The sequence below is a fragment of the Electrophorus electricus genome, chromosome 9 (genome assembly GCF_013358815.1).
Source record: "Electrophorus electricus isolate fEleEle1 chromosome 9, fEleEle1.pri, whole genome shotgun sequence".
Lineage (NCBI taxonomy): Eukaryota > Metazoa > Chordata > Actinopteri > Gymnotiformes > Gymnotidae > Electrophorus > Electrophorus electricus.
This window is the reverse complement of record NC_049543.1, coordinates 6,889,742-6,912,465: the sequence shown is the minus strand read 5'-3', so window position 1 is coordinate 6,912,465 and position 22,724 is coordinate 6,889,742. Positions and strand designations below refer to the sequence as shown.

Genomic DNA, 22,724 nt, shown 5'->3' with positions numbered 1-22,724 from the left:
CGTACACATTCGGTAACACTTGTGAGGCAACAGTTGGCAGAAGCCCAAAGCTTTGGGAATTTATTACATGACCAGGTCACGCAAACATGGGCCGTCACAAAGCGAGCATCAAGTGATATCGATATAGTTTACAAAACAACACCCAACCGCAATTCTTAAAACTCTAGGATGGTTAAACCGTATGTAGCCAATAGATGTCGCCTTATTATAACTTGAGCTCTAATCATAATTGTGTGGTGATGTTGAGTGCAACATTTAAAGTCCTCACTCAACACCATCTTATTCAAAACACAAGAAATACTACTTTTCTCCCATACTCACTTGCCACTTTACAATTTTTTGGTAAGTGTAACTACTAAAGGCATTTTGGATGTGTACAATTTGCCAGCATTCAGTATCATTTGCCATATACCCCATTCACTACTGTTCGGCTTCTGACCACAGTACCGCTGCTGACAGGATATTATTTGGATTGAAGACCCTTCTCAACACAGTAGTTACACTGACATGGTAGTGATATGGCAGTGAGTGTTGTTCTTGGATGAGTGTGTCAAACATATGGATAAGTGTGTCAGACAAGTGTCACTGGGCTTTTTCCTCAGTTTTTTCCTCAGTTTCAATTTCAATTTAAATGAGCTTTATTGACATGACAAAATCAAATTGTATTGCCAAAGCATTTATAGATAAACAGAAGTAACATGTACACAAACAGTAACATGTACACAAACACAGATGAAGAACAGAGTGGTATATACAGTACATACCCTGTACAGTGTATATATGCTGTGTATATGTACAGTGCATCAATACATATATATTACAATTTTAGTAAAGTACACACAGTTTCCAGGGAAACATGTTTTGGACAGAGGTCCTTCATCAGCTGTGCAAACAAAGTGCTTCTGAATTAGTGGTAGGAGGAGCCAGTTTATATGCAAAAGTAGATATTTAAATCAACATTTATTCCATGTGGTTTTAAATTTCAAAGAATGTAGATAAGTTCTTTTTCTTTAAGTTTCCTAATTTCATTGCTACCATAGCAACATCTGGCAATGCAAACTGTCATTAGTGCATGGTCCATTAGTACTAAAATGCCTTGCCACTGGAAACGACAAATCCTTAATCCTGATGGTCCAAAGGTGTTCAACAAACCAACGAGCAAGCCTTCTCTTGGTTTCTCCAATGTAAAGCTGATTACATTTCTTACAAGTAATACAGTATACAACTCCTGCAGTGATGCATGAGGAGGAATGGCAATGTTATGGTTTAAACATCAACTTTGTCATATATAAACTCTGCCTAATAATTCTGTCCAAAACGTTCTGTTTCTCTGGAAACTCTGTACTTTTACTACAATTTTAATATCTCTACATCTCTTACTACAGTAGACTACAGTTACTCACCTGAAATATTCTTCAGATTTATATATATAATTCAATAATCCAACACAAATGGTGTACAGAGACAGATGGACTAGTGTCGCTAACAGTTCACCTACAACCTGTTTCTTTCTAATTAATAATGTTTCTAATAAACTGGCATGTGAGGGTAGGCGTCCGCATTTACCAAGATTTGAAGTATTCTTGGAGCCTGAAGCACAGATGCTGGCAGACGCCCCTCTGTCTACGGCGAGTACATCAGCAGCTGACTCGGAGCTCCCTTCCGCTCCTGGTCTGAGGGAACTCCACCGAACGAGGCCACCTTCCATCTGACAGACCACAGGATCCAAGCCTGCGGTCGGGGCCGGGGGGGGTCCTCTCTCCGAGAGAGCTCTATCTCTGTTTCTCTGGAGTCTGGAACTGCAGTACTAGGCCTGAGCCAGAAATGCTCTGAGTCCCGCGCTATTGGAAGCTGTCGAAAGAGCGGCTCTTGGAAAAAGAAAAAAACAAGAGCGACCTTGGATAACTTTGTCCTTGGGATGTGCCGATATTCAGCCATGCCAAAGTTTCCTGACCCTCGGATGAAGGGTTTTCCAAGCTTGGGATGCACCACTCAGCCTCTGGGAAGGGTCATTGTTCCCTGTGTCTGTGTGGAAAATAAATAGCACAAAATTACTAAACATAAGCCCTGTGTAAAGATTTCGACTTGTCTTGGGACTTTGAGAGAAGTGGTGTGCTTTCATGATGGGGTTTACTTTTCCTGGCTGGGCGCTGGCAGGCATCTAATCCTCTTTTTTTCTGTTTGTTTACAGCCAGCTGCTGCAATGCCTTGTGGGTTGTTGTAGTGTAAAGGTTATCGGTCAGTTTAGTTCCAGCTGAAAGTACACAAAGAGACTTTTCTTTTGAATGCAGGCCTTCCCGTACCCTGGCTTCAATTACTTTCTGTTCCCGAACTCCTCCGCCATGATAAAGGGCATGTTTATTAGCGCTTTGTCCTGTATTTACTGCAACTATTGATTTGCAGAGAGCAGTTGTCCTAATAAGCATTTTCCCAGTTTTCTGCAAATGCCTTTTGAAGACTGTGTGTCATTTTTCAAGACTCATTCAAATTAAAAACATTTGGTACCTTACAGCTTTCTATGAATATATTCTTCAAAGGCTGTTAGCATTTAAAGTTGGTGAATTCTGATGTGCTTCTGTGGAAAAATAGTAGCACTTCTTGGAGGAGGCTTAAGTGAGTTAATGTTACCTTTAACCCCAATTCACAGGTGTGAGTATGAACACGGAAAGGCCACCAGGTCAGGTGACCAGCTTGGGCAACATATTATATGACATTTTCCTGGCCCCAAAACAGTCCACTTTACTTTAGCGGCTTGTTTCCAGTCATTGGCCTGTGTGGTGAAGGACTTTGAGGCATTTGATTGGAACCGAGCAATTAAGTTCAGCTTCACTTAGTTCCATCTGCTGCTGGCGTCAGCAGCCATATCCTCAATAAAGATGAGCCATCCAGCACCCATAGAAGCCACACATACCCACGCCGCCATCTTCCCAAGATGAGGTGGTGTGTTTTGGTGCATGACCTGCGGCTGCACTCTTGTTTTAAACAGTACAGTACTGCTCTTAATAGCCATAACTGAATTTATGAGTTATAATGCCTTATTTTTCAGCATTAGTTGCATGTGATGCATGTTTCTTCTGGGTCCTTGACATTGCATGTGCAGCAGCTGATGAAATCAAGCAAGAGCTCCTGCCTCTCTCCCAGGATCCTTCAGCTGATAAATAGGCACGTATTGAAAGTCCTTGTCAGCTCTACCTGCTTTAGATGCAGGACAATCTGGGAACTGACATGGCTTCTGACGTCAGTTCAGATCAGATAGCTCGCTGTAGCTTGGAGTGCTAACATGCTTGAAGGCTTGTTGGCTTCTCTGTCTGCCTTACCCTCAATCTTTTGGGCCCTGTTCCAAAAAGACAATATCATTTGTTTTTGCAAGTAATAGAGTAATAGAGAAGTAATAGAGAGTAAGAGGCAGTCGAGAGTATTTTGACGATGAGGAATCAGACTAGATTGGCTTTTTAATAACAAAAGCAATAATATGCAAAGAACACCATCTTTTTATAGCTGTAAATGTACTTTGTACTGAAATTGCTCATATCTGGACCTAAGAATGCTATCACCCGTATGTTCCAGGGAGACAAGGTGTTTAAACATTTAAACATACACAGCAAAATGGTCCCTTTGTTTATGTCAGTGTTATAGCTTAACTTAAAGGTTCATACTCTGGCCCTTTTCTCCAATGTTTGATGTGACTGTGGAAGCTCTTCAAGTAAAAACTGTCCCAAGATAGAAACAATTTCTTATGATCGTACACGCACACACGCGCGCACACACACACGCACACACACATTAAACTGTTATCAGTTCTGAATTATCAGCAAATTAATTAAATAATAATTAAATAACAAAGGAAATGAATTATTTGACTCTAAGTGATGGACAGAGGTTCAGATTTTTTCATAGCTTTAGCAGTTCTGTAGATCTACCTCACATGCAATCCTTTATGCACTACAAATGTCTGATTTGAGCCTGTCATTGAATGAAAGCAACATTTTTGATTGCATAAGACATATTTACATTCAAAATCAATAGTTTTTCTGTTCTTGAAGTTGATTTGTTTCACATTACATAGCCATTGTGTGTTTATAACCCCAGTAAAGAGTTTGCATCACATACAAAATACTATTATCATATAACACTATTTCAGCAAACTTTTGTCATTTGGGGAACTCTTTATATGGCAGAAGGTTTATGAATAACAGTGGAAAGTCAACAACAGAGAACTCATTAACCCTTTTTAATAGAGCACATTCATGTAATGTACTAGCCTTTTACCATGCTCAGATACTGGCCTTTACCACGTCCATAAAAAGCAGGCCACGGGCAATAACCATTACCCAAACAGCAATATGAACTAAGAGAGGGTGTAGGAATACAAAGCAATTGAGGCAAAAATAGAAAAGCACGAATGCGAAATTGCCCTATGGCACCTTTGATAGCCTCTTAGGGCCTTTCTGTACTTTCCGGACCACGGGGGGCTTGGTGCTGGGGACAGACTTTCATGCACATGGCAGGTACACCATGCACAGTTGATCCAGGGTCAGCTTTAGAACTCGGCTTCTGCCTGACCTTTTGTTTGGTGTTGTGCTTAATGTTCCAACACCGCGATAGAAGTTTTTCCCAGAGAGAAGGCAGGGCCTCGGAGAACAGGGCATGCAGAACATCTGGTCCAAGAACACTACCCCCCCTTCCCTTTGCCACTGAATGCTGAGCTGGATATCCTATCATCATGCCAACACACGGAGCCACACACACAGAACAAGTGTATTGTTTAGAACAGGATGAGAAAAACCAACACTTCCAATCTAATCCTGATTTTGGATGTTCTTCTAGGCTGGCTAACCTCCCGCTGCTCTTACGGATCACTTACCAGTACTCCTCCATCCATCCCAGGCCTCTCTTTCATGTCTATGCCATGGATGCGATTCTTTGCAGTGTCCCATAGCCCGTTCACTGGTACCTTGCGGCACTTTTTTCCCATAATGCCTGAGCGGATGGCCAGACGGACGTTAGCTCAGCAGGTGTGAGACAAAGCAGGGTCTTTTCCTTGAGGCAGGCTTGGGGAAGGCTGTTGTGACAGCTGGTCTGGCATCTCCGAACAGGAGCCAGAGTGCTGTCTCACATTACAGCCCCTGTGTTTGTCCTAAGAGACCCACTGTGCTTGTCTTTCCATGCAGAGGAGCCTTGTTCATCCCAGCAAATAATGGACACATTCTACTTCAGTCTTGTTTTCCAAGTATCCACTTGAACCCTGATACTTTAGGAAACACGATGTTTGAAATGGAGTATCTTTTCATGTAGCTTTTTTTTTTTTTTTAAATAAATGGTTTACTTGTCAGTCAGTTTTCTAATTACTGGATTGGCAGGAGTGTGCGCAATAATGATTCAGACTTTTTATCTTTGTGTCAATTCTCAGGTATGCGTATATTTATGTATTTAAAATTTTGAAATAACAAATCAGAATTAATCTGCATGAATATGTATCTCATACCTGTAGTGTTAATAAATCTTGCACTTGAATCTTTGTATTACTCAACTTTTGAAATGACTAAAGCTAAACACTTCCCCAGAATGCCAGGTTACTGTACATGCCATTCCACTCTTACACTCCACTCCCTGCACACAATAATAACCTAAAGTCCTACGCACTGACCAAGTGATAATTCTTAACTATAGCATCCTGTTTTGCTTCAGAACTGTCGAAGCACATCTCAGTGTGCATGGCTGAGTGCACACATCTCCCTACAGTGCCTCTTAAGGAAACTGAACATTCCTTGGGAATGGCACATAGAATGGTAAAAACCCCATGATGACTCTCTTAGGAGGGCCTGTGGGGATTCAAGGCTTGTGGGGAAAAGGAGTTGTTCTGGGGCTGAGGGAACTCCCCAGCCTGCACTGCTCGTGCTAGTGTTCAGGGCTTGGGAACGTGGAGGCCAGGCTCAGACCATGAAGAAGAATGTGCTTACTGCAGTGGGAAGCAAGGGAGAATAGTTGTGGGAGGTGTCCACTGTAGGTACTACTGAGAGGGAGGTCACAGGAGAAAGGGCGGGGGGGTGGTGAGAAGGAAGGAATGCAAGGGACCAGAGGAGAGCAGACAGAGAGAAGGTAAAATAAGGGCTGAAGCATGAGATGGGGAGAGGGGTCAGAGAGTAATGGAAGAGGAATGGAAGTAACATCTCTGTGCTAGCCCAGTGGGTAAACTCTGGGCCCACAACACACATCTGTCGAGGGATGTGACCTTCTATTACAGCCCAAGTCCTTCGTGAAATCCACGGAGTCTGACTCACATACACCCTCCTCGAGTGTCACAGACAGAGGCCTGACATTCTCACCAGCCCTATGATCAAATCTGGCAATCTCAGTCGATGTCCACTTCAGGCCCAGGTGCTATCGAAGCGGCCCGACCGATGCAGGACAGTCCGAGAGCATTGGCTAATGCTAACACACAAGCGCCATTGAGAACACTAGCCCCATTGAGAACCATTACCATGACGTATGGTGATGTAAGTGGCCACTAATGGAGGCGAATTGTTGTAAATGTCAGATTCCACCCATATTGATTTATTCCAAATAAAAGCCATTGTAGTGCATGTAAGTGCACTAATGACAGGACCTGTGCAACAATAGGGTGGAGTCTCATAGGTGTTGAGGTTTTCTGTTCAGGATGCAGTTTGTGGAACATCTCAAATGAGGCCTGGATGGAAATGAGGGAGTAGATCCAATTCAGCATGACTTTTGGTGGTGGGGGGGGCATTCTTTGTAGTAGTAATCTAGGGAGTGAGGGGATGATCATCACTGAGTCACTATAGTGGTCCATTCCCTTGGGAAATGAGCAGATCAAATTCTGTGTTTGCTGTAGGTTAAAAACATGGCATATGCAAATTGGGCCCTTGGGAGAAGATTCTACAGTTTGACCCATCTCCTAGATGCCCCCGTATTACTGTGCTTGCTGACTGGAGGTTCTGGACTCAAAGTTAATGTAGCTAAGGGTTGTGGTATTTGATGTTGGAGGCAGAGATGCAGCATGAGGACTGATACTTATGTGCTAGAGATATGAGCGGAGTCCGTTTAAACATACAGCATATGTGTCAACACGTAGCATGCCTGCCAACGCATAACGTGTGAGATGTCGGACTGGGTTGTAAACCACAGCTTCAGTTACTGCTCTCAGATGTAAATGTGCAGAAATCTAGGCCATTTATCCTCTGCAGAATAGTAATCAAATCTTAGCCTATTAGTGCCAAGTATTTTAAAACCGGAAAATGCTAAAACCTGTGCTATAAATGAAATCTCAGTTCACCTGTCTTCACAGGGTACTCCACCAATATCAGGCTGTCAGCCTGCATCCACTCCAACTGGAGTCCTTGTGCTCTGTTGCCTGAGAGGCTCTCAACTAATTGTCCACATAAAGCAGCCTCATGGGCTAAGCCCTCCGCCTATAGTCCCGACCCCACAGGTCCTAACTTAAGGCCTCCTAATTAAGAGTCTCTTGATGACCCCACTCTCAGTCGTCACTGGTTTCCCACAAATCAATAAAGGCGCCCACTCAGCTACTGCGTCCCAGTGCAGAGGCCATTAAAGAGGTCGAGTGCTTGCGTGGGGTCGTTTTTTCCTCCACGGTGTGTGGAAAAAGTGCTCTTGCTAGCCAAGATCGCCACGGTGACGAAGCTGCACCCATGCCAACAATTCTTCATGTCCACAGGGCACAAAATAAATGTGCTAGCATCTGTACAGCCAGCAAAACTCAGAAAGAATGGTTGTCTTGACTCAAATGTGGCAAGGTGCTAATTGAGCAAGCCAACTGTGATTGTTATACCAAGATGGTGTAGTTAGGCCAAACTGTTGAGCCTCTGATGTGTTTCTCTGCCACATGTGTGCATGTCGCTAATGTGATGCTGGCTTTTGTTCTGCAGAGGTTCCCATGGTGTTGTACCTGTTCACCCTGGTGACGCTGGTCTGTCTGTGGGCTGGCGTCCACATGGCCTACACATATCTGTGGATGCTCATTCTCTTTGTCATCTTCAACATCCTGCTGGTAAGAACATCCATCTTGAGACCATTCCTTAGCATACTGTCCTCCCAGTGTCTCATCTGCCTTACATATCTCCCAGAAATCAATTTGAATTAAGTGTAGCTTTTTTTCCCTTCTTTGTATTAGTTTTAATTAATTTGAGGTAAGTAGAGTGAGGTTATTATGAGTCACAGGATGCCAAACTGAAAAAGCCGTCAATCTTGTCGTTTAATCTTATCAGAGCTCTTTTGTGGTAATAAATTCACCATCGGTGTTGAGCACTGAGTGTTCTCTCATTCTGCAAAGCATATATAGGCAGGCTTGATTATGTAATAAGCTGAGAATCCCTAAAGACACACAGCGCATCATGCTGTATGGAGTGTGGAGGCATGGCATTGACGTGATCCCCAAAACCCTTTTATGATCACCAGTGAAGCACTTTACACAACTTCATGAGATACAGTCTATGTTCTTTCTGGGTTCTATGATGGCTAAGTAGACGAAGGAGCTCATGCACCTTTACAGCCTGTCGATCAGCCTTGGTGTGATTATTGATCCTTTAAGCCAGTGCGTGCACATTTGAGCATGCTCGGGGTGGGCTCTACCATGGCCCCATAATGTCTTCATAAAAAGAGAAAGTCAGTTTAAATATTGACCGTGAGAGCCATCTGCCTTATCTTCAGGTGTTATAAGAAGAAGAGGGGATGATAAGCCCTGATCCTTGTATGGGTGATTATCACAGAGGTCCTCAGTTCAGGAGAGATAGTTCTATCTTTACAGCTTTCTAATCAGTAGAAGTAGCTTTGGTTTCTATTCTGTCCATGTTATGTAAGTAGTGTGAGACCATGTTTGAAGTTTACACCATAAATTGTCCCATGCTGATACAACAGATCATTTTGTTCGAATGTGTTCTCGAATATCCACCCAACTGATGCAAGCAGGTTCTGATACTCTGATAGCAAAATAGACAAGTTTTTCATTTTATGTAGATGTTTGTACATTAGAAAGACTTTAAAAGTTACATTTGAGTTTGGCTAGAGTTGATTCATGAATTTTCCTTCACCTTGACCTTTAAAAGAGCCATCCTGGTCTGAAGTGGAAGGACTGTGTGAAACGTGTCAGACACCATCATGCTGATTTGTAGCGTCCGTGTGAATAAAGTTTCTCCGGTAGTGTGGAGTTGGTGTGGCCCTGGGTAAGCGGCCTGCAAAACTGTTGCTTAGAGAGTTTGGCAGAATGCAGTGCAGATGGAACAGAATGTGCTCTACCACTGACGAGGGTAGGGAAGCTGCAGCCATTGCTGTTTATTAGCTGCGAACCAAGTCATCTGGCCCAGAGTTAGACTGGACCATTAGCGCTGCTTCAGAGTACTCACTGAATATGTATGAACATGCAAATTGGGCCCTTGAACACAAAGTTTGACACACCTAGTCTTATTTATTTTTAGCATTTTCTACATTTTAGAAAAACAGTGATGGTATCAAAATAATGAAATAACGTGATTATGCTGTGTTAAACAAATATTGACTATCTTAGGTTTTAGATTCTTCAAAGTTCTTCAAAGCCACCCATTACTTGACAGCTTTGGATGACAACTTTGCATGCTCTTGGTGTTGTCTTACCCAGCTTCATGAGGCAGTCACCTGTGAGGTCTGGAAGACATTCTCATGTATGCTGGGCACTTGTAGGGTGAGGGATTACATTTCTGAATTTGTTGAGGGAGCAATTACAATTAATTTAAAATGTAATTATTATATAGTGTATATATTGCTTTTGAAATCATTTTCTATATAGGCTATCAACTTTCACTATTTATATTTGTCTTAAAAGCAAACTTAAAAACATATATTACCTCAGGTGTGTACACTGGTACTCTGTGTGAATGGTACTCTGTGTGTGTGTGTGTGTGTGTGTGTGTGTGTGTGTGTGTGTGTGTGTGTGTGTGTGTGAGAGAGAGAGAGAGAGAGGAAGAGAGAAAGAGAGAGAAAACTAGCACAGTGAAGACTCTTACAAAACTGATTGAAAAAAAAAAAACTCTTACAAAACAAAATTGATTTCAACAATACATGAAAATGTCCCCATTTTTGCCATAGGTATAGGTGAATCTTTGGCTGTCTATTTCAGATGTGCCTACTACATTGAGTTTCCTAATAGTGTAGGTCTAAACAAGTGAAGAAAGGAAACTACACATGGGAGACTATTAATCTTTCATTTTGTAATTGCACATACCAACACTAACAGGCTTGTTTCAATCTTTTTTCTACTTTTTTCTATGTTCCTTACTTATTCCTTCCCTTCTACATGTCTGTATATCTCTCTGGCTAAACTACTAAGGCATGGTCACATCATTTGAATCCTTTACTATGGCCATTTAGTGACACAATTCCAGTGTAATATCCTCAGAGCTACGATACAAAATTACCTGAGGGAAAAGAGCTTAGGACACGTTTTCACATTTGTCTAGCCCACTGTTTTCAACTGATCCTATTAATAGTACATCAGCAACAGTTAGGGATGGAAATGAGGAAACTGCTTACTCCTCTCTACACTCTTAACTTCTACTTAGCTTACTAAGATGAATACGTAACCTTTAATTTATGCTATTAAAAAGCAATGTCACTTACCTGTGTCCCCTTAGGTTCTTGTTTCAGCTGTACCTATTGATATTGTGAGCACTCACGCTGGCAAAGAAGTAGGCCATTGCTCAGCTTTGTAGCAGGATATTTATTCATTCTAGAAACCACCATGACCACTCCCACTGTCCCAGCATCCTTGAGCCATATGCTATGTTGTATTCCACACTGGCGTAACACACACAACTGCTAATCATCTTTTCTTCTCGTCACCCACAAAGTTTGTCAGTTGCGTTCTCAGGACATCTTGGTTTGTTGTTGTTCATGTGGTCATCATTAACAGGCTGTTCATAAATTTAGAGGTCATATTATGGTAACTGCTAAAGTTAAACAAGTTATAATGAATATACATATTTATACACACATACAGAACTCAGTGGAACACTAGAGGACAACACTAGAAGCTAAATCAAAGCCGATTGCCCAGGTGACCATAAAGTGTTGTGAATATGATGGAGATGCACTGTCCCCGTAGCTGTTCTGCATCTTCTCAGTCAGATCAAAAATAAGTGTTGGGAATGGGTACAGATTCAGGAGTGGAGCTACGTCAGCCTCCTACTGTACATGGATGCCATCGAGCCATCAAGCTGTACGCCAAGACAGAATGGACCGTTGATTCACTGAATGAGAGCCAGGAATTACATTATCAGCCTCGGTCCAGAAGAGTGCAATCCTAGGAACAGCAAAAGTACCCTCACCTTTTGTGACCCCCAAACTGGGAGAGTGACTCCAGCAGATCCCAGGAACAACATCTGAGATCTCCATCCAGAGGAGTGCAGTCCTGGGAGTAGCTAAGATACTACGCAGGTCTTTCAAGCTCCCAGGCCTGAGTACCCAAGTTTGAAGGAAAAAGTTGGACCCAAGGAGGAAGTGGGGAATTTTATTTATATATATATATATATATATATATATATATATATATATATATATATATATATATATATATATATATATATATATATATATATATATAAAATGTGTGTATGTATATGTATGTATGTGTATGTATGTGTGTATGTATGTATGTATATGTATGTATATATGTATGTATATATGTATGTATATATGTGTATATATATATATATATATATATATATATATATATATACACACACATATACATACATACATACATATACACGCACACATTTTTATATATATATATATATATATATATATATATATATATATATAATGTGTGTGTGTGTGTTTCATATACAAGGTCCTCTCTAACAAAGATTTTCCAGCTGAGGAAACGTAATACAAGTTCAATGTAACACACAATGTTTGGGATGTTAGATGTTTCAAGGAGAAGTCCTTCATCAGCTGTGCAAGCTAAATATGTATGTATGTATGTGTAATATATAGCACTCAAACTTATTTCAGATTTATTTCTGATCACTCTGACATGAATGTAATGTATGTTGTCCACTTTGCACTGTTCCATGGTCTGTGTTTAGAGCTACTGCACACAGACACAGATAGGGTCCATCAATAAATGCAGTTTATTCTCCTTATCAAGATTTTGGTCTGAATCCAAGCAACACTCAGAGAAACTGGCTAGGTTTGAAGGGTTACTAGGTTAAGAGGTATATAGTAGTTGAAGAGATCCAGTGGCACTTGTGATTTATTTTCAGTTTCTTAGGACAGTGAGCATTTTTCACTTCTTGGCTTTAGGTCAAGCATATCAATAACATCAAACCCAGTTAGATGTACTATAACCTGCCCTGTGCGGCCATTTATTCTACAGTTTCGGGTTTGCTGAACAATGTCTAAAAAAGATGAACGTGCAGGGTAGGGGGGCAGTAATACCAGGGTGTGGAGGCATTTGTTTGGTCTTAAACCAACACTTGGTAGGGGAAAAAAGCCAGCACGGATGACTAATCAGATGCTTGCACCATGTGTAATGAAATGGGCAAATACTCTTTCAGTGGAGTGCACTTGTGTTTGTAAATGGCTGGAATAAGGTAACCAAACACGGCTGACACAGCAACGTATGTAGGGCCGAGGAAAACGTATCTGCCATTCTTTGGAGGAGAAAGATCATTGATGCTGAGCGTTTCATCTCACTGGGCCTTTTCTGTTGCGTTCACTCTAGGGGTATGCCTGATGGTGCTGTTCGATATCTTCAGTAATTCTTACACCTATAAGTGTGTGTGTGCATGTGCAGATCAGTTTTTAGGATTTGTTATTTATAAGCAATATAGCAAGTGGCCTCCAAGGCATTTAAATACATACATGTGCGTGCGAACAGTGGTGACTGAAGAGTCACGGATTAAATGTGCGTGCCAGCAGATCAACTACAGTGCGTAACTGTACACTTGAAATGCGCCTGCAAGACTGGTGTACCTAGTAAAGTGGCCTGAAGATAATGGTATGATCTAGGTGTTTCTTATAAAGAGGCTTGTGGGTGTACCTTTTTAAAAACCCATTCACAAGTGCCCTCTCAATCACTGTAGGACACTTGTGATTAATTGTTTTCCAGTCATATGTATTCATATCTGTTTTCCACTGATACGTCCTCAAGCTTTATCTTCCCTCCAGACTGTGGTTCTCTATAGTGCTCATTGCCGTTAGCCCAAACACGTTTACGCTACTGCAGCAATCTTTTGCGCAGCCGTTCAAACAGATTCAGCGATAAACTGCATTTGTGAGCTTGAATATGGAAGGCTAGTTTGCTCCTTCTGGCACTGGGGCATCTGTTCCAGGGACAGGGCCCCGGCGCCGTCTGGGTCCGTCCGTCCCCTCCGCACACCACTGGCAGGTTTCCTGAGCCAAATGTGATGGTGTTTGTATTGTGGTACCACTGATCATCCTGCCAGGCTGTGCTAGTAAGTGTTTTGTTCCACGGAAAGCAGAGCTTTGAACAACAGAGCTCATGTACCCATGATTCGTTTTCCTTCCTGTTTCCTGAATGAGCTTGCACTCTAATAATAGATCTGCTTTGATTGTGCCACTGCTCGCATTAATATTGCTAGACCCACAGGACAAATCAGAATCAGGGGTTGGTGGGGAAGCTGTATACACAGTCTTGTTTTTCTGCCCTCTTCGTCCCCGCTTGTTGTGTGCCATGTCATTCGTTCATTCATTCATTCATCCTTTCATTCACAATGCTCTATTGTAATAAGGATGTGTGAGTGGTTATCCCTTGACCCTCTTAGTCACTCTCAGTTTTCTTTTCTTTTCCCTGTCCTCCTTAGCACTGCAACCCCTCTGGCGAACCCCGACAGGTCAGCTGCAAATGGAGGCCACCGCTCCTGAGTGGCGAGCACTAACAGAACTGACTGGGATAACTTGGCTTGAAATTATGGCCTCTGGCCATTTCTGTGCGAATCTCCCAGAGGGGGATCTTAAAGAGTGTTTCCCTCACCTTTAGAGCACGTCGTGGGTGCAACACACTGGGTGGCCTCCTTTTGCTCCGGGAAACAAGGGAAATTTAGACCTGTGCTAATATCCTCTCTCTAGCGCCTGGCACCTCGTGCTTGCTTGGTATATTTCAAACTTGCATCAGTGCTTCAAGGATTTGAAAGTAAAGGCTAATAGTACTTATAAGGCACTGGGTTTAAGCTGAAACTCCCAGCCAGTTTCTGTTCAGCAGCAGATCGGTTAGACGTGTTTTTAACGGGAGAAATTCTACCCAATACTTCTAACCAGCAGATGTGTTGGAGAAGCTTCCGGAACTTTGGCGACAGTGAATGAGTGCAGCACATTTAATAGATAAAAGGCAAAAAGTTAGACAATACATGTAATTCTCCCTTTGCTAAGATCAAGACGTAATGGTTGGTCTTTGTAGCACCTTTTAATGTAGCTGTTGTTGGGTTGCTATACTTGTTGATAGTAATGGTATCTGTGTGCACTGGAAGATGCAGCCAGATTTTGGAATGTATGCTGCGTTTCTCTACATAGTGCTGCAATTGTCACTTTGGTGTTACTGTACAGAATAAAGTGTTGAGCCATGACCTCACTCAGTATCGTCTCACCCAGATGGAAGTGGTCATGCCATTCTTGCGTTCTCAAAATCTCGTGTAAAGAATTTGCGCCTGTGGAACTATACATTAATCAGTGCCCTCCAGCTAGCAAACACAGACAAACAGAGACGAACACATAACATAGAAACTGTCGGCAAGAGGGCAACAAGTATTGATGGTTCTGCTGATTTTCCACATTCATAAATTGACAGTAGTGAACTGGCTTTCTCCCATGCTGGTGCACGCTTGCAGGTCCCACTGAGTTCGTTGCACACCACATGGTGTTGATTGACTCTGTGTCTCCAGGGCCTGTACGTGTTTGCCGTGTACTTCCTCATGCACAACCAGCTGTGCTGGCCGGCCAAGGCCAGCTACACCGTGGAGATGAATGGCCATGGTGACCCCGACGGTGTCTTCCAGAGCACTGGAGCTGCCACCATCAGCGGAGGGGAGATCAGCAAGTCCACCCAGAACCTCATCAGCGCCATGGAGGAGGTGGGATCTGGTTCTTCGCTTACACCTCCAAAGCTCATTTTTTAAATTACTAAATGAATTTTTTGTTCTTGTGATTTTTACTTGCATTTGGGTTTATTATGTATTCCTATTTTATTTCAAGATTGACTCAAGATTCTGATTCAGCAGCAGTGTGTAAGGTGGGGGGAAGGGGGTCTCCCTCAGCATCTGTCTGTCTGTGTTTACAGAGACATCAGACACCTCTTTATCACCTCCAGGTCCAGAGTTAGGCGTGCTTGCTCATGCTATGCTTTGCTTGCTCTCAGAACAATGACACACACACACACACACACACACACACACACACACCGAATCAGTGGTTATGTAATGGGTAAAAACTCAAAATGTACAAGCCCGTAGTGTAAACTTTGCAATGAGTCAGGGACAAGAGCAATGTATGACATACAGAGTGAAAGATGATTATAAGGTTTTGAAAACTTGAAATGAATCAGACTACACCAGGCAAATCACTTAAGCCCTTATGAAATACAGTCTACACACTTTAATTAGACGCAAGAGTTTAGACTGCCCTCCTTACAGCTGGTGTTCAGAAAGTAGTGGAACGTTAATGTCATCGGTCTTTGGTGTTGTAATGAAGTCTCTTAATGCATTTCCTAATCTAGTCCCAGTTCTAGCAGATCACCTCTGTGGATCTGCCATGCTCTGCCACTCTCGAGGGGCAGTTTTGATTCAATCATGTTCCAGACCCGAGTAATCCTGTTTCATTCCTGAGAGCATAGACCTTCAGATTTAAAGCTCTGGTTGGTCACATGCAGTTCCAGAGGGAAAGCAGGGGAGTGAAGGATATTGGGTAGGGACGGAGGAAGATGACATGAACCAGGGCAAAGTCTGACTGGCAAAAGAGGGGTGCACCCTTACAGGTCCTGTGAGGGAATGAATCAACTCTGAGGAAGCACAGAGAGCAACTTTTCCCCAAATGCTGCTGAGATGTATAGTTTGATTTCTTTGTAATGCTGCTCTTTAGGACTGCTCCTCTGAAGAAGTGATGCTTGGTGTTCCCTGGGCGATCGGGGCTGCGACAAGGAATGTAGTGACCCATGAAATGATTTACTGCATCACATGATTCAGAATCATTATGACTACTATTTTAAAATTCTTGTGCCATGAAGGAGCAGCACAGAATGGGCATTTATCAGGTGCCTGTAAAAAAAAAAAAAAAAAAAAGGAAAGAAAAAAAGATAAGGAAGATGACAGAAAGGCAGCTGGACACTCACTGGACCATTCACAGACAACTCTGGACAGTTCACGAACCTCACTGGACAGTTCACGAACCTCAGGCAGCCTGTCGACCCTCTTTCCTGGAGGCAAATCAAAACAAATCTTGCAACAGCGATTCCATGGAGGTCTGTGTATAAACACATGGAACATTTTTCTGCGCCATTTATTTGAGCCATGACCTCTGACCTGCTTCACCAGAATTCTCCTTTTTCTACAGTGGTGCTCAGTCATTTTTCTTCTGCATCAATTCATGAGTCTGTTTGAATTCTTCAAGGCCATGTGTGACTATATTAATATCAAGTCCAAAGTTCTATCATCCAGACATCAGCCTTTCCCAGATGAGTTGGTGTGCACTGATTGCATGTGAAGGAATCACAGTGTACTGGTGTTATGCAACAGCTCATTAGAACAATAGTAAATCACTGAATCATTCAAAAGTTAGATCAGTCAACTCATTGACCCTTGAACCCTGTTTTATCCTTTAGACAACCATGATAATCTAGCTTTGTGATGACCCCTTCTTGAACTATTCAGATTACATCTTTGATCGTCACGTATTTCACATTTTCAAGATGTGTGAGTTAAGTTGAAGATATGAGGGAAGGTTAAAAAAAAGATCTTTTGTGGTATCTTACTGTATATTTGGTCTTATGTCCCAAGCGTGTTTTCAGACAAACTGGAGAGCTTTTTAACTGTTGTAAGTCTTTTTTTTTACTGTTGCTTTAATGAATGTCCCAGCTGCTATTGATTTTTTTTTTCTTCTTTGTATGCACGTGTGTGCGCGTGCATGTTTGTGTGTGTGTGCACGTGCATGTTTGTGTGTGTGTGTGTGTGTGCGCATGCATATTTGTGTGTGGATGTGTGTCCGTGTGTGTTTGTGTATCCTTCAGATCTCAGCAGACTGGGAGAGAGCATCTCTGAGGCCTAGCAGTCAGCCAAGCAGTGTGTTCAAAGAGGGCCCAGAGATGGAAACCTTCCCTTCAGAGGGCGGCTTCATTAACACCAGCCTAGCCCAAGACGAAGAGGCACAGGAATTCGATGACCTTATATTTGCCCTAAAGACTGGTATGACCTGCCTCCTAAAACCTCCATCTTTCTTTTCTCTTTAAGCCTTGGACCTGCATCACATTACGTTATTTTCTCATACTTCTGTACACAACACATTTTTCAGCGAAACGACGTGTCTGAACAGGATCTTCCTGTGTCCTTGTTGTCCCGTGTTTTTATGTACTCCTGTTCTCTGTGAACTCTTCACAGCATGTCAATACACTGTAGACTTTCAGTGGTGCTGCTATGACAGCCATTTGGGATCTGCCTTCAGTGCTTAATGAGAATACCCTTTATGTGTGACACTGTGTCCCTGTCATCCATTATGGCTCTGTTCGATTCCTTTCCCATCATGGAGGAAATACAGGATACAGAGCAGTATAACACGGAAGCGTCATAACTGAGGTTGAGAACCGTAACTACTTACTGAGGCTGTTATTGAATCAGTGCGTTCGCACGTGGGTGTAATTTAGATTCAGTAGGACTGAATATTGGAAACATGGGTAAGTTCCCACTTAGTGTCTTCCTTCTATAAAATGCTCTTTATAGTCCCATTTGAAACAGCCAGCCAGTCAGGGACATGGGTATTCCTTTGTGAGTCTGTCTCAGGAACCTGAGAAAACCTCATGCACGTTTACATCCCTGATGGCAGATAGGCTGTTGATTAAGGAGCCTGATGGTAGGTGGGTTTTAGCCTTTTAAACAATGTTCCCATCTCTGGTCACTTGATTCAACACATAGGTGAATGACCAGGTGTAGCAGAGGTGTTTAAGCAGGGAAATAGCTAAACTGCACTGGATATTAGCCCTCAAGGAGTAGGGCTGGGCTCAGTTTCAATACGTCAATCCAGCTACCTCACTCTACCAGGACTGTGCTGGATATGTGATGAAGGTTTGTCCCTAGAAAAAGCTTCTTTTTTTTTTTGCAAGCCTTAAATAAATGTCAGTCCTATGTGCCAGGGTTTGAAAGGCATCAAGATAAAAGCCAGACTACTGAGTCTAGTTTGAAATAAACCCATTTTTACAAAACTGGACCATACACGGTAGGCCTATTACAAATGTAAGACAATGGTTAATATTCAAGAAACACTAGGTCTTCTCTGCGCTTCTGAATTTGTCATGTCTTATATGCATCTCTCTCAATGAGGGACTCTTGAGTCTACCCACCGATGAGCCTGACTGAGCTCAGCGAGAGTTCAGGCAGTATCTTTAAGCTAGATCTCACTGTTATCAGTCCTATGTCATCTCTGACCCAACAGTCCTAGCTGGGTGAAATACTAAATCGTCCAGTTTGAGACCATTAGTTATCAACATTTATGATTACATAACATTGTCATTTGCATATTTTCATCCAGGTGGCTGTGGTCAGGGTTTATGTCTCGTGTCGGACACGGTAGCATATGATACAATCTATAAATAAGTGGACAGTGACAAACTTGTTTCGGATCTGCACGTCAGCATGTAGATGTCTGGAATGAAGAACAGATGAAACTTAGATTAACCTGTATCATAGTGGTGAAATGAGTGTGGAGAGAGAAAAAGAAACTGGTTGTGGTCCATGGCATTCCTTCTTATCTGTGGGACATGGGGGCATGCATGGCTGCCAACAGAACTGGCGCACTGGTCTTTCATGTTGATGTGACTGTTGGCGGGTGGAGAAGCATCCGAGTCTTCTGTGTTTTCGAATTTCGAAATCGAATGACTCAGTCCTCAGCGAAGACCAGTGGAGAGCAGGACTGTGGCCCAGAATGACGTCATTTCATTTCTAGCAAATCAGAGCCACGTAGGGCTGGAATTCCTAGTCCACAACCAAGACGTTGATCATAAGCCTCATGGGTCAGGCATGATGAAACAGGCTTCTGCTATAATCTGTTGCTGAAATCAGCAACCTTTAAAAAGGTGCCGGATCTCTTATTAATCAAATTAATCTGACATGCCTCACAGAGGACAGGACCTTTAAATATTCGTTACTGTTATCCGGATTAGCTCACACTGCATGCTACAGGAGCCTTTCTGAGGGACAGACCTTCTAGGTGGTTAGGCAGGACTTTCTGCTGCCAGACGAGTGTCATGGAATCATAGCCCATCAGAGCTCATCACTATTTTCAATAACACCATAACATTTTTTAGGAATCAGACATCCCAGAGAAACTCACTGAGGCTGGATTTAGACTAATAGCAGTCATCAGCTATAGTGGATCTGCAGTACTAAGCACTGCAATTTAAAAGTACTGCCCACTTACTTATTATACCTGCAAATGGGGGAATTATGTGTAAACACGGATTTCATGTATGGTTCATCCAGTACCAACATAAATATCCTTGAAATACATTGTTGTATTTCACATCTGAGGGAGCCGAAACAGCAAAACTTATCAAAGTTTGTATTGCTATCCAGTTACGTATAGACTGCACTGTTGATGATTGGCAGTAAACCTTAAATGCAGATCTAGTATGCAGTGTATTATGATGTCTCATGATGAACTCTTGAGGGCGTTGGTGTTATGTGCTCCACAGGGTCTGGCCTTAATGTGAGTGACAATGGGTCCACCCACGGTAGTCACGACGGTGGAAGCGCTGCAAACTCCCAGATCGTCGAGCTGCGCCGCATCCCCATTGCCGACACACATCTGTGACCTGTGACCTCACTTCCTGACCACTGTCCATGCATGGATGAACCAGTCAACAGTATTTTTTTTTGTACCTTTACCACCTTTGCACTAAATTTGCCGTTTTCTTAGTCTTTTAGTTTTTAATCTTTTTTTATACCTGGAATTTCTTGATATTTCTTCTGAGATATATCATGTGAATATGCAGTATAATTGTGACTACATTCAAGTGAAGTTCTTAACGTACCGAGATGTAAATATCCTGCATTGTAGGTTAAGAAGTGCTCAGGCATGCTGATCCGGGAGCTCAGCTGCTTAATACATGTAACACAGATCAATAAAGAATACAACAACTATTTTAGTCAGCTTGTCTGCGAGTGCTTCTCTACCCTTTGGCTGTGATTTGGAGAGTCAAAAGTGGCTGGCGGGCAGTCACGTGCCAAAAGATATCGCCGTTTGTTCTAGGTTTAAGCTGGAAAAAAAATTCACGCAAGTCAGCAAACAAGTTCCACATCTCCAGGCACTTTGCTATTGTTAGCTTCGGGTTATAGGTCTGCTCTCATAGTCTTGCTGATACTAAGGTGCTTTTATAGCTCTGCATGCAAGTGTTACAGGGTTACGTTTTCACGTGTGAAAATGTCGCTGAAAACTGCTAGCATTTAGCAACATGAATAATAAAGGACATGTGCTGTATCGTGTGTAGGTTATATGGGGTTTTTTTTCACCACTATCTTCACCTAACATTACCAGCCTCCACTCAGTATTACACCTTTTTGCCTGATGAAGTTCTGTAGCTGACCAGATTGTGTCGTGTGTGCTGATTTCTGTAGTTTGACCAACAGGTTTAGCAAGATTGTTCAATCTACTAGTAAAAATGAGGGCTCCATGATGGTAGTGGTGACTGGTTGAAAAAGATGTATTGTTTTAGCAGCAGAATGATGCACCGCTGTTAAGTCTGCCTTACTTACGCACAGATAGGCATTGCAGTGTCGACTAATACACGGACAAATTCTGGAACACTACAAGCACAGGCTGAAGCATGTTTGCACAAACCCTAACCGGATACAGTCGCAGTCATCTCTGACACCAAATCCTCCAAATCTGCCTGTCATACATTCAGATACTGACCATTTAACAGTCAGTTTTAAATGTGAGCCTCTTCTTGTAATTCCACACAGCACATTACATACACCCAGTCTCATGAAACACTGGGTTATGTATAGCTGGCCTGTGCTTGCCTCTGACCTTGCACTGACTTGAGTTTTCAAAGTCAACAACTCCATAATGCAAGCCGTGCTCTGAGTGCAGTATCATGTGTCTGGGTTTGCTTTTTGGCCGCCCACGGGAGGATGAAAGAAGATATTCCCTTTACTGTCTCTCTCTCTCTCTCTCTCTCTCTCTCTCTCTCTTTTCTCCCGTCTTTCTAACCATGTTCTGTTCCCTCCTGGTCACACGTTCAGATTACACATAAATACTAAGTAAACTCCTGTACGGGAGTAGACACCACCTCTCTTAGAGGAAAAGAAACCCTGTTTGAAGAGCAGGGCAACTTCAGGTTGACCCTCAGTAAGACAAAGAAGTGAGCTAACGTTTGCCGTATATAGAGGCACAACACCTTGTGATTGGAGAGTCTAGTGGGCAACTCCCTTTCTGTGAGTTATGCTTTCATAGCTTTTCATGAAATAAGGAGCGAAGATAGAAACGAGAAGTGAAGAGAAGAATAGGGTAAAAAAGAACTCTGTGTGTGTGAGAGGGAGAGAGAGAGAGAGAGAGAGAAGGCAATATATAAGGTAAACACCCCTCTCGGCGATGTTGAAGTGAGGTGAATCGGCCTCATCTGGAAGCAGTAGGGCAATGGTAATCCCAGAACTGAGGGACTGTCAACAACCACTTGGACACTTAGATGTGTGAAAAGGACAGATATAGCCTCTGAATCTGTCCCTGCAGTCTAAGTTGTGTGCTTTGGGGAAATAAGCATGCTGTTCTTCTATTAATGGAAGATCATGCATCAGCTCTATTAGTATCCAGACGGGAGGAGCAAATGGAAGGAAATTTATTTTGCCTACACTGAAATTCTAGGCTACTATTTGGAAGAGCCTAGTGAGGTAAATGTGGCATTTTCCTTTTTAGTTAGGAAAATGTGTGTCGGCTGAGTGTTCCAAATGTGGAATTAGCCAGGACTCAGTAGGCCAGTCCTGGAATCAGACTCTGGTGCTGTTCGTGACTAAATGAATGCACAGAGATGCTCATGCCAAGAAAAGTGACAGATCTGCCCAGTTCATGCACTTTTCTAGACTCTTCACTCATTGTTTCATTCCCACAATCTACTGTACTGTTTAAACCTGTCATTAGCGGCCTTCTGTATTATTTGGTGTATATACAGAGTGCCTGGACGTTATCATTGTGTTTTAATCAAAGCTCCCAAAAGTCATGATTACTGCTCAGCACTTGTCTTAAATAATTCAGTTTACATTTGTCTGACTATCATTCTCTTTCTCTCTCTGTCTCTCTCACTCCTTCTCTTTCTCTCGTGTTGTGCTGTCTGATTTTTGGCAGCCACTCAACAGTTTTGTAATGTGACTCGTTGCACATCGAATCACTTTGTTTTGAATCCTGACTTCTCCAGAAACCTGGGTCTAACCCAAGCCAAATAAAAGCCTTCTCTTCTCTTCTCTTCTCTTCTCTTCTCTTCTCTTCTCTTCTCTTCTATG

General features: G+C 42.5%; 1 protein-coding gene across 1 annotated transcript in view; it reads left to right on the top strand.

Moving 5' to 3' along the window:
- adgrv1 (adhesion G protein-coupled receptor V1) overlaps positions 1-20,660 on the top strand; it is a 110,284-nt gene extending 89,624 nt beyond the window's left edge. The window contains exons 87-90 of the mRNA XM_035529958.1: positions 7,908-8,029; positions 14,913-15,101; positions 17,249-17,423; positions 19,922-20,660. Of these exons, the coding sequence (XP_035385851.1) occupies positions 7,908-8,029; positions 14,913-15,101; positions 17,249-17,423; positions 19,922-20,040 (605 nt within the window). The 3' untranslated portion in view covers positions 20,041-20,660. The remainder of the gene's footprint in view (positions 1-7,907; positions 8,030-14,912; positions 15,102-17,248; positions 17,424-19,921) is intronic.
- The last annotated feature ends 2,064 nt before the right edge of the window (positions 20,661-22,724 follow it).